The sequence below is a fragment of the Ananas comosus genome, linkage group 9, assembly GCF_001540865.1.
Source record: "Ananas comosus cultivar F153 linkage group 9, ASM154086v1, whole genome shotgun sequence".
NCBI lineage: Eukaryota > Viridiplantae > Streptophyta > Magnoliopsida > Poales > Bromeliaceae > Ananas > Ananas comosus.
This window is the reverse complement of record NC_033629.1, coordinates 2,503,621-2,517,905: the sequence shown is the minus strand read 5'-3', so window position 1 is coordinate 2,517,905 and position 14,285 is coordinate 2,503,621. Positions and strand designations below refer to the sequence as shown.

Below are 14,285 nucleotides of genomic sequence, written 5' to 3'. Positions count from 1 at the left end.
AAAAAGGAAAAAAGAAAATAAGAAAATAAAATCGCGTCTCTCCCCATCTCTCTCTCTTCCTAATTCTCTAACCCTAATTTGTTCTACGCATCTTTGATTCGTTGATCTCCTCGATCGCTTCGGCATCGATCGGATGATCTCGTGAGCGTGATCTCCTCGGCGAGGTAGCTTTTGTCCCGATTAAAGTTCCTTGTTCGATCCCGATTTCGGGTTTTAATTGGTTTTTTTTCTTGGATATTTTTTTTTGTTTAATGTAGGATGGACGGATTTGTTGGGTGTTTTCGTGGTTTGATTCGATTGGTTTGTTGTGTTTCGATCGATTTGGCGTGATTTGTTCGGTTGGGATTGGGTGGATTGGGGTTTATGATGTCGTTTGTGGAGAAAGGAGGCGATTTTGGAAGGAAGGGGAAGGGAACTTGTGATTCTGCAACTTTGCGTAAATCTGTTGATGTGAAGAAGGAGAGGAAGAGGCGATTGATACTTCAATCCAGTGATTCAGAGACGGATGATTACTTCATTAGTCCGCGGAGAAAGGCGGAGGATTGCTCTTATCAGAACGGGGATGGTCCAATTGTTATGAAACACGTCGGTGCCGAACATCGAAAGGAGGCGGAGATCGAGGGGGATAAGAATCAGGTTATGAGGTCGGATAATGCTCGTTCTGGCTCTGGTAAGAAGAGATTGCTTTCAGGGTCGGAGAAGAAGAGGAACAGAGAGCTGCCTGGTGATGAAAAACTCACCAAGAAGATCAAGACGGGATCTTTGAAAGATTCCAGTAATGGACAGGTCAAGGGTTCTTGCAGGAATAAGCTGAAATCCGATTCTGTGCAATGTGATTACAAAGTATATCCTGATGGCAGAGAGAGGGATGGCTTGAAAACGAAGGGGAGACTTGTTTTGAATAGCTCTAGCAATTCAACAGAGGAAAAGATCAGAAGGAGAGACTATACAGGGCATGAGAAGGTGCGAGGTTTGAAGGCTAGCGATGTCGTGGCAACTAGAGCGGAGGGTGATGACATTCGACGCAAAGGTATAAGGTTGCAAGCAAAAAGTGGTGTTCTTAAGGTTTATCCTAGCAAGAAGAAAGTTGGTGGGGTTGAAAAAGTTCAGATTTGTCAGGGAGATGAAGAGAAATCCAAGCGCTTTGAGTCTCCCGGTGTTGCAAAAAGTGCTATCACATTTAACCAACCTGATATTTATAGAGAAAGAAAATCTACTGAAAGATCGGACTCTTCAACTAAAGTAGGGAAAAGTCGAGCGAGCTTGAAGAAAATTTCACCGACTGGGAATAGCAAAGCAACTAACCAAAAAGTACTACTGCACAAAGCTGAGACAGACACCTCCCATCAGCTAGAAATAGAGCAGGAAAATGTGATAGCCAGATACTATCATAAAAGGCCAAAAGTTGAGAAAAGCAGATCCTTTAAACTGGAAAGAGAGTCAGATTTTACATCTTCAAGAAGAGATTTGAAGGATGTGAATATGTTGGATAGGAAATGTGACCAAATGTTCGATGGTGAACATACACATAATTCTTCTTTGAAATCCAAGCATAATGTAGGTAAAGCAAATGCAGGTCGCAGCACCGTTAAGCAAAAAGTAAGAGATCAGATCAAACAAATGCTTTTGAGTGCTGGTTGGACAATTGAATTAAGGCCCAGGAGAAGTAGAGCATATGAAGATTCTGTTTATGTGTCTCCTCAAGGAACAGGTTATTGGTCTATCACCAAGGCATATGCCGTGTTTCAAGAGCAGTTGAATCTTGGAAATGATGGCAAGTGCAAGGATGTACCTGAAAGTTCACCTGAAGAAAGGGATCTTGACCTAGGAGGAACAAGTCATCCTTTTCCTGCTATAACAAAGAATGAATTAGACTTGTTAAAGAGAAATGTGATTAACAGGAGAAAAAGTAAGGGAGAGCTTGAAGAAACTGAAAAGTATGGAGAAAGTGGAAGCAAAATGGCAAGGCTAGGTTCCGCTGGGAGAAACTCTATAGAGGAGAGCAAAAGGTTCAGTTCTTTGGTTGTAAATTCAAAAGCCGTTGATGGTTTTGTAGCACATAAACATCTTATGGTGGAAAGAACCAAGCAAAGAACTTGTGCTCTTGTGGTCCGTGGAACTAATCAAGAGGAAGAGGATGAAATGGATGATTACATTCCTTATGATTGGAAACGAACTGTTCTCTCCTGGATGATAGATTTAGGGGTTGTGCATGAAAGAGGGAAGGTGAAGTACATGAACAAGAAGAGAACACGAGCAAAATTAGAGGGCCGGATTACAAGAGATGGTATTCATTGCAGCTGTTGCAGCAAAATTCTTACTGTGTGGAAGTTTGAGCTTCATGCTGGTAGCAAAGAGTACCGGCCATATGAGAACATCTTTGTGGAGGATGCTGGAGTTTCCCTGTTGCAATGTCAGCTTAATGCATGGAAGAAGCTGGATGAGTCTGAAAGGCGTGGATTGTATTCAATAAATCTTGATGGTGACCCTAACGATGATACTTGTGGTATTTGTGGAGATGGTGGTGATTTGATCTGTTGTGATGGTTGTCCTTCAACTTTCCATTTGAGTTGCTTGGGAATTCAGGTAATTAAAATAAGCTCTTGGTTGTTTATACTGCCCCATCTTATTCTTGATGACGAGTGTTGAAAACAAGGTCATTTCTTCAGTCTGTAGTCTACATTCCTTTTGTTCTTCTCGTTCTAATTCTTGTTTCCCTTTTTCCATGTGTGGTTGTTGGGTGAGAGGGGGATGGGCTTGAGGGGAATATTCTTTTAATTCATTGGAGAATAGGAGGCGGGGGATGGGGTTGGAACGGACGAGCATGGCATTAAAATGGGAAAAAGTTATTGTGTTCTCCCTTTCCTACTACTGTATTATTAATATTTCTATTGAATAGATATCAGGCAACCTTGATTTCCTCGTATGTCTCTTTGCCTAATGATGTCTATCCTTGTCCTAACTTGGGTTCCTTGTGACTTTCTTTGCAGATGCTTCCTCCTGGAGAATGGCACTGTACAAACTGTGTGTGCAGGTTTTGCGGCTCAGTTTCTTCTGCTGCTACTCCCCAACTGTTATCTTGCTCCCAGTGTGAGAAAAAATGTATGGCTTCCTATATCAGATTTATTATACCCTTCATTTTGTCAATTATTATTTAACATGTAAACTATTTGGAATGATGAAACTTTTCTTGACTACTTAATCATTGTAGACCACCAAGATTGTATGCCTGAGGTTGATTATTCTTCTGTCCCTCCCAACAATGGAAGCACTTCATTTTGTGGGCAAAGTTGCAGAATGGTACTAGCCATATTTTTTATTTTGAACATTTTATTTATCAAATCTTTGTAAGATGGTCACTTTATGCTTTTCTCCAACAGGTCAAATTTTCCATAGGACTGCATAAGCCAAAGATTGGTCTATTTTTTTGTTGGTTTAGCTTTTTATAAATTCACTATACAATTTATTGATATAACGTTTTTTATTATTGGTAGGGTTTTCCATTCAACTAAAGCAAAAGATGGTTTCAGAAACTATGCTTTTGTACTAATCTGGAAGCACCGCTATATGTCTTGTGATTTCAGTGGGCTATGTGTCATTTTAGCGTCTGCTAGCATTTCTGATTGTTGCAAGAAGTAATTTACATTTTCCTTTTTTTTTGTGTAGATTTTGAGTAAAATATAGATTTTCATCCTAAATTATACAGTACAAGTCCCTTAAATTGTGGTGACATGCACTCCAAGAAGATGTCATTGAGGAAGGAATGAACTATGTTTGATGTCATAATAATGGGAATTTATCTGTTCTCAAAGTTCTTAACGTACATTATGCATGTACTTGTAATGCTGTGTACATTATGTCAAACAATCCTTTTTTAAGGTTACTAGGATGAAGCCATTCTTTGTTACCCAGGTTTTTAAACAGTTGAAGAAACTTCTTGGGGTGAAAAATGATTTGGAAGCTGGATTCTCTTGGCGCCTGATTCGTCGTTTTGATGAGGATTCCTTGGAGTCTCTAAGCAAGCTATCTCAACGGGTTGAATGCAACTCTAAGATTGCAGTTGCTTTTGCAGTTATGGATGAGTGCTTTCGACCCATCACTGACCCAAGAAGTGGCATTAACCTGATTCATAATGTTGTATATAACTGTGGGTAAGCTTTGGTTGAGCCTTTGCTTTTAGAACATTTTTTACTAGATGTGTTAGTAGGAAGTGCTGAGTCTATGGAATAATTCTTTTGCGTATTTAATAAGCTTTTCTAAATCGTACTTTTTCTTTCCCTTTTGTTGTAGATCTAATATCCATCGGCTAAACTACTGTGGTTTCTATACTTTCATCTTGGAGCGAGGCGATGAAATTATCTCTGCTGCATCTATCAGGTTTTATTTTTTTTACAAAAAAATTAAATATCATTATTCCTGTGCTTATATCTATCTAACACATAGGAGCTTAAGATTTTTTGGCTGTTATAGTTATGCTCAAGTTTTTTTCTATGTCATTATACTTATGCTTAAGTTTTTTTTTTTTTTAATGTCATGATACTTACTTTTTAATGTTATTATCCTATGGCATTGGGAAGTCTAAATTGATTCTCCTTTTTATTATATATGTATTGCTTGATGTGTCTAGAGCATGTCTTAAACTTTATGCGATTTGGCTTTAAGACTGAACCATATTTTTTATTGACGAGGGTGATCTCATGTGCTGTTATGTGCTTATGTGTTCACTGAAGCGTATTCATTAGATGTTTCTTAATTGTTGTAAATGGCACATAATCTTTATCTGAAAATTAGTTTATGATAGGAAGGCTTTACAAAGTCTTAAAGCTCGTGTTCCTTATTTGGCTTATGTTGTTTGTTGTGCACAAAACAGAATTCATGGCACCCGATTAGCAGAAATGCCCTTCATCGGAACAAGAAATATGTATAGGCGTAAAGGGATGTGTCGCCGTCTTCTGTATGGGATTGAATCGGTAATTTATGTTGGCTTTTATTCCTTTAAATTGCCAATCTGTAACATTTTCATCGTACTTCTTCTTTTTCCACATATTTGGTTCTATGCCTTTTGCACTATGGAAATTGTTATTTAGCAGCACCATGCCATTTTTTTTTCCTTTTTTTTTTAAAGGAAAATCCTTCAGATCTTCTTATGGGATACGCTTTATTCCTATGCTACCATTATCGGTTCCTGGTAAGCAATTGTTTGTCTATCTTCAGACCTCGTAAAGAATTATTTGTCTATCACTGCCAAGTGTTGCTGTCTCTAATGCCCTGTAGCTTCCTTTCTGAATCACTACATTTAGTTACTAGTATCCTGTAGTTTTTTTTTTTCTTTGATGTGTGTGTGTGTGTAAAACTGTAAATCTTGGTCTTTTCTTATATTTTAATGATATGATATTTTTGAGAAGTTAATACTTAAGACTGCTACTTTTGCTTTCACCTTCCATCGTTGCAGTTTGTTTTGAGACTAATTGTTGATCATCTTTGTAGGCTCTCCGCTCGCTTAATGTTGAAAAACTTGTAATACCTGCGATAGCGGAACTGAAGGACACTTGGACTACGGTGTTCAGCTTTAAACCTCTCGAGAAATCACAAGAATTGGAGATTAGGTCTGTGAATTTGCTGGTTTTCCCTGATACGGGTCTATTGCAGAAGCAACTACCAAGAAAAGATTATGCTGAAAAGCATATGGCTTCTAACATAAGTGATTGTGTGAATGCCAGCAATAATGACAAGGGTGAATCTGATAAGATGCATCATCAAACACTTGCGGAAGATAATAGGTCCTCCGCACCTGTTGAGCCCAACCTTCACTCCTCTGATGACATTGTAAATGGAAAATATGAGGTCAAAGATGCTCAAATTCCTCTACACAAATCAGCAGAGTCTGCTACTAATGGGAATTCTCTTACTCCAGAATCTGTTCGCCATAATGAATGTGTAGAGCAACTTAAATCTGAAGTTAGAGATGAATTACACAGCGAGGCAAAGGTGGATGATACTCTAGAAATAATGATTGTGAATACTGATATTGTGGCAAAACCAGTTCATGGTAGTGACACTTCCTCAGTACATAGCTGTGAAGCCAAACAAACACAACTGGGTGATATTTCCTCTGCTAAACAAGAATCTCAACGAAATGCTGCATCTGACTCGACAAATATTGCCTTTCTGGGAGATAGTCAAGGTTCATCTGGAGGTAGTTTAACAAACGGTTCCGAGGATATCGTTAATGCCGCTCCACTTGATTCTAATTATCGTCAGAAGCTGCATGATTGTCACAATACACCTGACTCCATGGATACCTCGCTGTCATCTGTCTTTCCCGAGCCTAAGGTTTCCTCAAGCCACAGCAATACGCTGAAAACCTTTAATAAAACAGACGGTGTTGCAGGTTCTTTTGAACAAAGTCCTAGTGATTTCATCAAAGTTTCTTCGCAGGATCGGAGTTTTGATATATTTAATGAAGTCAAGGATTCTCCTATCGAGTTGGAGAGTTGCAAGACAAGGGATGAATCTCACTGCTCTAGTGCCATTTCTTCTGTGACACCAGATGCTGTTTGTACTCGAATCGATGATCGGCCTGAATTAAGCACTTCAAATGAGATTTCTGTGGAAGTTCTTGTCAAGCCTCGCCATATCTGTGATGATGTTAAAAAAAATACTGACAGCTGTGAAGATGATATGGCTTTTGGAAAACCTGCTTATACTTGTGGCTTGCATCAGTTTACTGTGCTTCAGAAGTGGTAGTTAAGTTAGACGAGGAGCGTGAAGCTAACAATGACTAAGCTGGGTTAAGCATTTTTTGTAGCAAGTTTCCTAAGTTTTGACATCTCCACCCTTGTTGATGGTCACTATTCGACAGAGATGCACAAATTATTCTCTCTGCTCTGCTACACTGGTAGAAATGAAATGATATATTTTGTTGTCTCTTCTAAGCACTGGTGATGTTGCGCTGCAACTTAGGATGACCCTCTTCGCTAATGAGCTAGATGTTGTCAACCTCTACTTTTTCAGGTTGATATATTTTTTTCCGAGAGTTCAGAGGCAACGAAGCAGGCTTGGTAAAGCTCATTCTCTTTATTGTTAGTTATTTGTCATTTGAGCACTATCAGGAATATACACAATGCTAGCTGCAATTTGGATTCATATAATTTATTGCGGGAATAGTTAGATGCTGCATGAAACTTTACTTGTTTCTGTTCTGATTAATGCAGCTACTCATTTCCAAAATTATTCAAACCATAACAATGCCACCATAGTAATGTGGAAGGAACTCTTACATTCTCCTATTTGAACAATTCTTCTTTAGCCACATTGGTTGATCCTAGGAGTGTATGATTGTTTAGCAGACCAACTTGTCAACCTAGCTTGTTCCGTTCCAATTTATCAAATTGGGATCCAAAGGTGTTTTTCCTTCTTTTTTTTTTTGTGTGAATGAAAGGTATCGAAAGTGAATCTGAATTGGTTAGTTCTAGACTTGGCTTACACTTGTCTGGCATACTTAATATTGTGTATATGGGCCAATACTTGGTGACTAATGTTGAACCATTGTTTTTAGAATCCAGCATTGTCAATCATATATACACGTCAAAAGAATGGTACCAGTACTATGTAAAATAATGTTCATAAGATTTCATCATCATCATTTATTTGTTTTCCTTGAATGGTGCCAGTACTCTGTAAAATAATGTTCATATCATAAGATTTCATCATCATTTATTTGCTTTCATCATCATCAATTTGCTTTCGTCATCATCATTTATTTCTAGCACTTGCTCTTATCCCTTCTTTAGTGTGAAATTCACTTCGTTGCTAGCCAATTTATGATTGTTAATGCTGGATTTTTATCACCTTTCAGGAAGGACTTCTATAAGCTGCGTGGCATATGTACAGAATTCGTTACTGAAAAGTGCTTTTACTGTGGTGGCAGCTCGGCCTTTTTGCGACTTAATAATTTAACTTATATCCAGTGAGGTGGTGGTGTTTTTTTTTTTTTTTTTTTTTTTTTTTTTTTTTTCTTTTCCCCCTTTTCTGATGCTAATAGTTTAGGTTATGCGGCTAATTTCCGGTTGAAATCATATTATTTTTTGAACCAGTTACGTGAAAACAAATTTATAGTGTACAGATGGGACTAGATGCTTGTAAAAGTTATCCAGATTAGGGAACTGTAGCTGGTTGCTTTAGGCAGCAATTTTTTTTCTTCCTCTTCTTCCCTTTTTTCTTTTGTGTGTTCATATTTACAGAACCTTCTTTTGTTCTGCTTCTACAAGCAGTCAATTTTGTAAGTTCATTAATGAATGCATTAGTGATTTACTGTTCCATGCACAGCCTATTCTGATGGTTAGAAGCGCTCTCTCTTGAGGAGCTCTCTCCCAGCCATTTTGTGTCTTCAGCTGAGTACGGCCTAGATGGGTAATGTAGTGGTTAAAAGTACTATTTTACTGAAGGTCCAAAATGTTCAAAAACACTTTTAATTTTTCATCCTCCAATGTTAGAATTGCAGTTGCAATCGCTACCGAAGAAGCATAAAATCATTTGCTTATCTAGTGACGATTGCAACTTTAATTTTATAGCATAACGAAAGGGAGGATTAAAAGTGCTTTTGAAATTTAACTTTTTTATAGTAGAAAAATAGTACTTTTAGCCACCATATCAGAATGATTTTGTTCTTGTGCAGTTTGATTTATTAGCAACAAATTTACCTGTCAGTCCTGCGGGAGTTAACTTTACATGAAAGCCTCTGTTTTTTTTATTTTTTAAGTTTCACTTAAACCATATACACACCAGATGGTGATTCTACATGTGATTGATGATTATCAACTGCTATACATGGCTATGTCAGGTTAAAGAGATATAATAAAAGAAGGATTGCAATGAATAAAAAAAAATAAAAAGAAAAAGAAAACTTGTGGACCACTTTTTAAGTCTTCTAAGTCAACTGAATTAGTATCAGTTTCATGGGGACAGGAACCCTATGCACCGGTTTGGTTCGGGGTTAAAAGGTGAAATAATTCCTTAACTCCGAAGTTATTCTTAAATTCCTTAACTCCGAAGTTATTCCTTAACTCCACCTCACTACTCTAACCAAACAAAATGCTATTTTACCCACTATCCTTCTTATCTCATATATTCCAACCAAACACTAATTTATCTATATCTGGACTAAATCCAATTCTCAACCAAACACAAAATTACTCTAACCCGATCTTAATTCTGAACTTAACTCTATTCCTGAAATAACAAGTTTTTACTTAACCCCAAATCAAAACGGTGGCTAATATTTTATGTCTTACTCATTCGAGGGTCAATATTTTCGTATGGTTTATCAAATTTAAAAATATTTTAAAAATTTATAAGGGGCTTTTAAACCTTGGGTAGGCGAGTGTGAATTATACACTTGTTTTTTGGACGTACTATTAGCATATCTCAAGCAATTTAGAAACACCATCTTTACGAGGCTGCATTTGGTAATGAGATAATATTTAAAAAGAATAAATATTTGAATTCTTCAAATAAACTAAAAAGAGAAATAAAAAAATTTTGTATTTGATTTGACATTTTCTTATTTTCAAGAATAACCAAAATTGTATTGGGTTTTTTTCTTTAGAATTATGCAGAACAGCCCAAAAAAAAAATTGTAGGTTAAAATTTTCTAGAATACCAAGTTTGCCCTTGCATTATGCACAGTAAGTAATTCAATAATACTGTAGAAAATAATAAAAAATAATATACTTCATATAAAGTATAATATAAAATGTAGAAAATAATAAAAAATAATATACTTCATATAATAAAGTATAATATAAAATAAAGATATATTATATTATGTAAAATTATTTTATATAAAATAGCACGGAGAACGAGAATGAAGTTATGATATTCTAATAATTTAACGTCGGATAATAAATGAGCTTAAATATTTTGCATCGATAATTTAAATTCAATAAATTATTTTATAATATTTATAAAATAAAAAATTAAATTATTTATCTGTTAATTATTCTGTGTGAAACCGATAATTTGGCAACAAAGGCAATGTATATTCCCATATATTGCGTTAATAATTCACTTGTTTTCCTTGGGACAAATTGACTTTTTCAATGAACTCCAAAGAAAACGAAGGGATGTTTTTGGTTGGACATAGAGATGCTTATGAACTGAGCTTTCCCAACAGCAACATGACATTGACATGTGGACTTTATCAGTGATAAATTATTTTTAAAAAAAAATTTACACTTTTTAAGGTTTAATTGCATAATTTTGTTTTAGGGTTAATTTTATACGTATTCTTGTAAATACAGTGAATGACAAATATATTTCTACAAAGTTCAGTTTTTATATATTGTTCCTATGAAAGTCGTGAAAGTCGTGATGTTTTCCAATATATCCCTCTGGTTTGTTATCGTTAGAAAACTATTTATATTTTTAATTTTATCATCACAAATATAATCCTTCAAAAACTATAACCGTATAACATAAAGAGGTAAAAATGTTAAAAACTAACCAGTGTTAAGTATTTAACCTATGGTTGTAGAAATTTTATCATTACAAATATATCCCTCCAAAAATCATAACCGTATAACATAAAGATGTAAAAATGTCAAAAACTAACCAGCGTTAAGTATTTAACCTATGGTTAAGTAAATTTTTCTAACGGATTCCAATGACAGAGACATATTTGAAAATATCATGACTTTTGCATGAACAATATATAAAAGATGAACTTTGTAGGGATAAATTTTTCATTCACTATATTTGTAGGGACCTATATAAAATTAACCCTTCGTTTCATTCACTAAATTTTTCATTCACTAAATTTTTCAGCATATTAACCCTTTGTTTTATGAAATTAACCCTTTGTTTTTATACTATAATTATAAAAAAAGTTCTCTAAAAAAATTATTTACAAAATTAGATTTATACGGTGAATAAATTATCGCTTTCTAAATGCGGTAAATTATTCACCACTTTTTCTAAAGGATTTAAATTATTTTTAGTATTTAATTAATATTATACATCTTTTGAAGTTTAGATGTAAAAAATATATAAATTAGGATAAAAGCGGTGAATCATTTATCCTTTCATTAATTTATTTTTATAAATAAAAATTTTGAATACTTATTTTTATATTTAAAAGATTTTATAGGCTTAGTAGCCCGAAAACTCTTTAATTACACCTTTTTACATTTTACTTCAATTATTTTGGCCCGCTATATTATACAAATTTTTTTTCAAAAATATTATTATATTATTTTATTTTAGCAATCTTTACCTTGTATTTTAGATTTATTTTTAATTTTCTGTCTTATACTGCTTTTTCATAGATATTATTGAACTTTCTTTTTTTTTTCTGGTCAATCTATACATTATTGCTAATAAATTTATTTTTTAAGACAAAATCTAACTTATCTTATTTTTATTTAGTATTATTTTTGTTTGCTACATCAAAAAAAATCATTAAGTTAAATTTAAATTATGTCTAATCTTATTAAGATTATTTATAACTTTAGTACGTTTGTATTCATAGTAATATTAGAATTATAATCTAATATCAGTATAAGTGGCGAATTCAAATTTAATAAATAAATAAATAATAATTTAAGTTCAATATTGAATGTCTTTATCAATAAAATAATAGGTGATAAGTGGTTGTGACTCTCCATCCAATCCAAAACTACTAACTAATTAAATAGGATCCGAGGTTTTCATTAAATTTGTATATAATTCTGTGCAACAAATATTTTGCAAAAAAAAAAAAAAAAAAAAAAAACAAAAANTTTGTATATAATTCTGTGTAACAAATATTTTGCAAAAAAAAAAAAACTAACAAAGAACCAAATTTTTACCATCTTGTGTAGAAGTAGAGAAACAATTTTTCTTTTTTTTTTTAAAAAAAACTTTATCTTGGTTTAGTCTCTGTAATAAGTTTGAGTTGATACAAATCTCATATTACATAGATATTTTCAGAAATTTGACTCAAATAAAACTAGATAAAAGTTCTATAATCCCACCAAAATAAATTAAATTAAAAAGCAAGATGACTATAAAAGTCAATGGGACATTTTCATACGACTTTTCTTTAACCATTAGTTGCATAAATTTTTTCCTAGAAATGTCATTATCGAAAATACTATTCTAATTTTTAGAAATATATATATATAATATATATATATATAGAGTTGAGCTAGAATACTATCGGTAGTAAACGGGCTCCGTTGCCACCCATTTGTTTTCGATGATGAGCCTCCAAATCGACGATCGGCACCGTTGAATATAATCTATATCACTTGAAGTATCTAGAAATCAAATTTCATACTTTTTCAATATTATATTCTTGTCCATCAAGTAGGCGTAAAAATGAACGACTGAAAATGGCTATCCTCTAAAAAGTGATGATAGGAATTTTCTAATCAAGATCGAGAGTATAGATCTTGGTCTAAATAGTTTAAATAATTTTCTTATCAAAACTCAATTGATTTGGATAGCTTTACACCGTTAAACGAGAAAACTCCTCATATCAACCATTAAAATTACTAATTTTGAAACTCTTTGATCATTAGGTCAATGATATCGAAAATATTTGAAATTTAATTTCTAGATATTTCAAGTGATATAGATCATGTTCAATGGTGTCGATCAACGATTTGAAGGTTCTATCATCGAAAACAAATGGGTGGCAACGGAGCCCGTTTACTACCGATAGTATTCCAGCCCATGTGATATTGAATTAAAAACAAAATACCTTAACTAAACCAAAAAGACATTTATAGACTAAATCATAAACAAAAATCGAGTCATTTTTAGAAGAGAAGTAAATTTATTAGCCCCACACAATACTATAGTTATCCATAATTAGAGATAACTAGTGACAAATTAGCCCAAAACTGTTGGTAAAAGTTACGGAGAGCATTTTTGATATAATTTATAGGGGCAATTTCATCAGTGCCCCTGTCAAACTTATAAATTTCATAAATACCCCTCTAAACTTAAAAATATCATAAATACCCCTTCAAACACATAAAATTATCGTAACTGCCCTTACTGTTAACGGTGCCTCACTCTACTTGGGTTAATATGTAGTTAAATAACAGTTAAAGTATATAATGACGAATTTACCCCCCACCTAGAAGAGGACTTTGTAGATGAATTGTTCAACACATAAAATGACGAATTTACCCTTACCATTACTATATTTTATAGGTGAATTGTTCAATACATGATCGACTTTCCCACAAGAAGAGGACATTGTAAAAAATTGCAGGAACTAGTATATAAAGTACAAGCTTTAGGTAGAATAGAACTTTCTCCTCCAACTTTGTAATTCTTCTGTCTGTATTTTTCTCTAGCATCTGAATTTGGTACTTAAGATCAATTGTGCTGTGTTGAAAATCATCTACCCAGGCAAAGTAGTTGCACCATCTTTGTTCCTCAACCTGTTAAAAATATACAGTATTACGTATTTAAAATTTAATTAATAATTATATGCATACTAAAGCATCACATCAACTTACCCCCAAATTTGGACATTGATAAAATCGCCGATTTTTACTGTGTGGTTGTTTTGACATCCAAATTCGACATGGTTTACCACAATCACAAATAGAAATTTGGTTATGAGGTATTGTAAAAGACTAACCACCTAATTGACTCATTGCTACTTAGAGAGAATAAGTAGCAAAAATGACAAGGATATATGGCTATGTTGGAGGGGCAAAAAATGTATAATTTGCTTTTTGAAAATGAAGGTACTGAGAAGAATTTAAAGTCTTTCTCAATTTGACCGTTGCATAATTTATAAGGGTATTTGTGAAAAGTGTTAGTATATCTGTTACCACTTAATAAGCCGTATAAGGGTAAAAATGACATTTACAACTTGTTCCGTTCGATTCTGACAGCACATTACCTGTAGGGGTATTCATGCATTTTTTTTAATTTAGAAGGGCATTTATGATATTTAAAAATTTAGAGGGCTAGTGATGAAATTTCAGTCTCCTATAGGGGCATCTTTGAAATTTTCCCTAATTTATATGAATAAAAATAGTATTAACAATTTTAAAAGATATTTGTAATACTTTATAACTCACGTTTGCTATTGCCCGATAATTAATTCCAAAATAAATTTGTAAATAGTAATCAGATTCTAATTCCAAAATAAATTTGTAAATAGTAATCAGATTTAATGAATCGATAAATTTAATTATATTTAACACTAATGCAAGCTGTAATCATATTTTTGGGGTTATTATTGTTATGTAATGAAGAGTGATTACGCGAATGTGCTTCGT

At 33.6% G+C, this 14,285-nt stretch overlaps 1 protein-coding gene across 1 annotated transcript; it reads left to right on the top strand.

The window, feature by feature from the left end:
• On the top strand, positions 1 to 8,319 carry LOC109715307. Its single transcript, XM_020240247.1, has 9 exons — positions 1 to 164; positions 258 to 2,586; positions 2,991 to 3,102; positions 3,212 to 3,300; positions 3,913 to 4,151; positions 4,291 to 4,377; positions 4,871 to 4,970; positions 5,488 to 7,061; positions 7,859 to 8,319. The coding sequence occupies exons 2-8, from the start codon at positions 364 to 366 to the stop codon at positions 6,745 to 6,747; spliced, it is 4,110 nt and encodes a 1,369-aa protein (XP_020095836.1). The 5' UTR covers positions 1 to 164; positions 258 to 363; the 3' UTR covers positions 6,748 to 7,061; positions 7,859 to 8,319.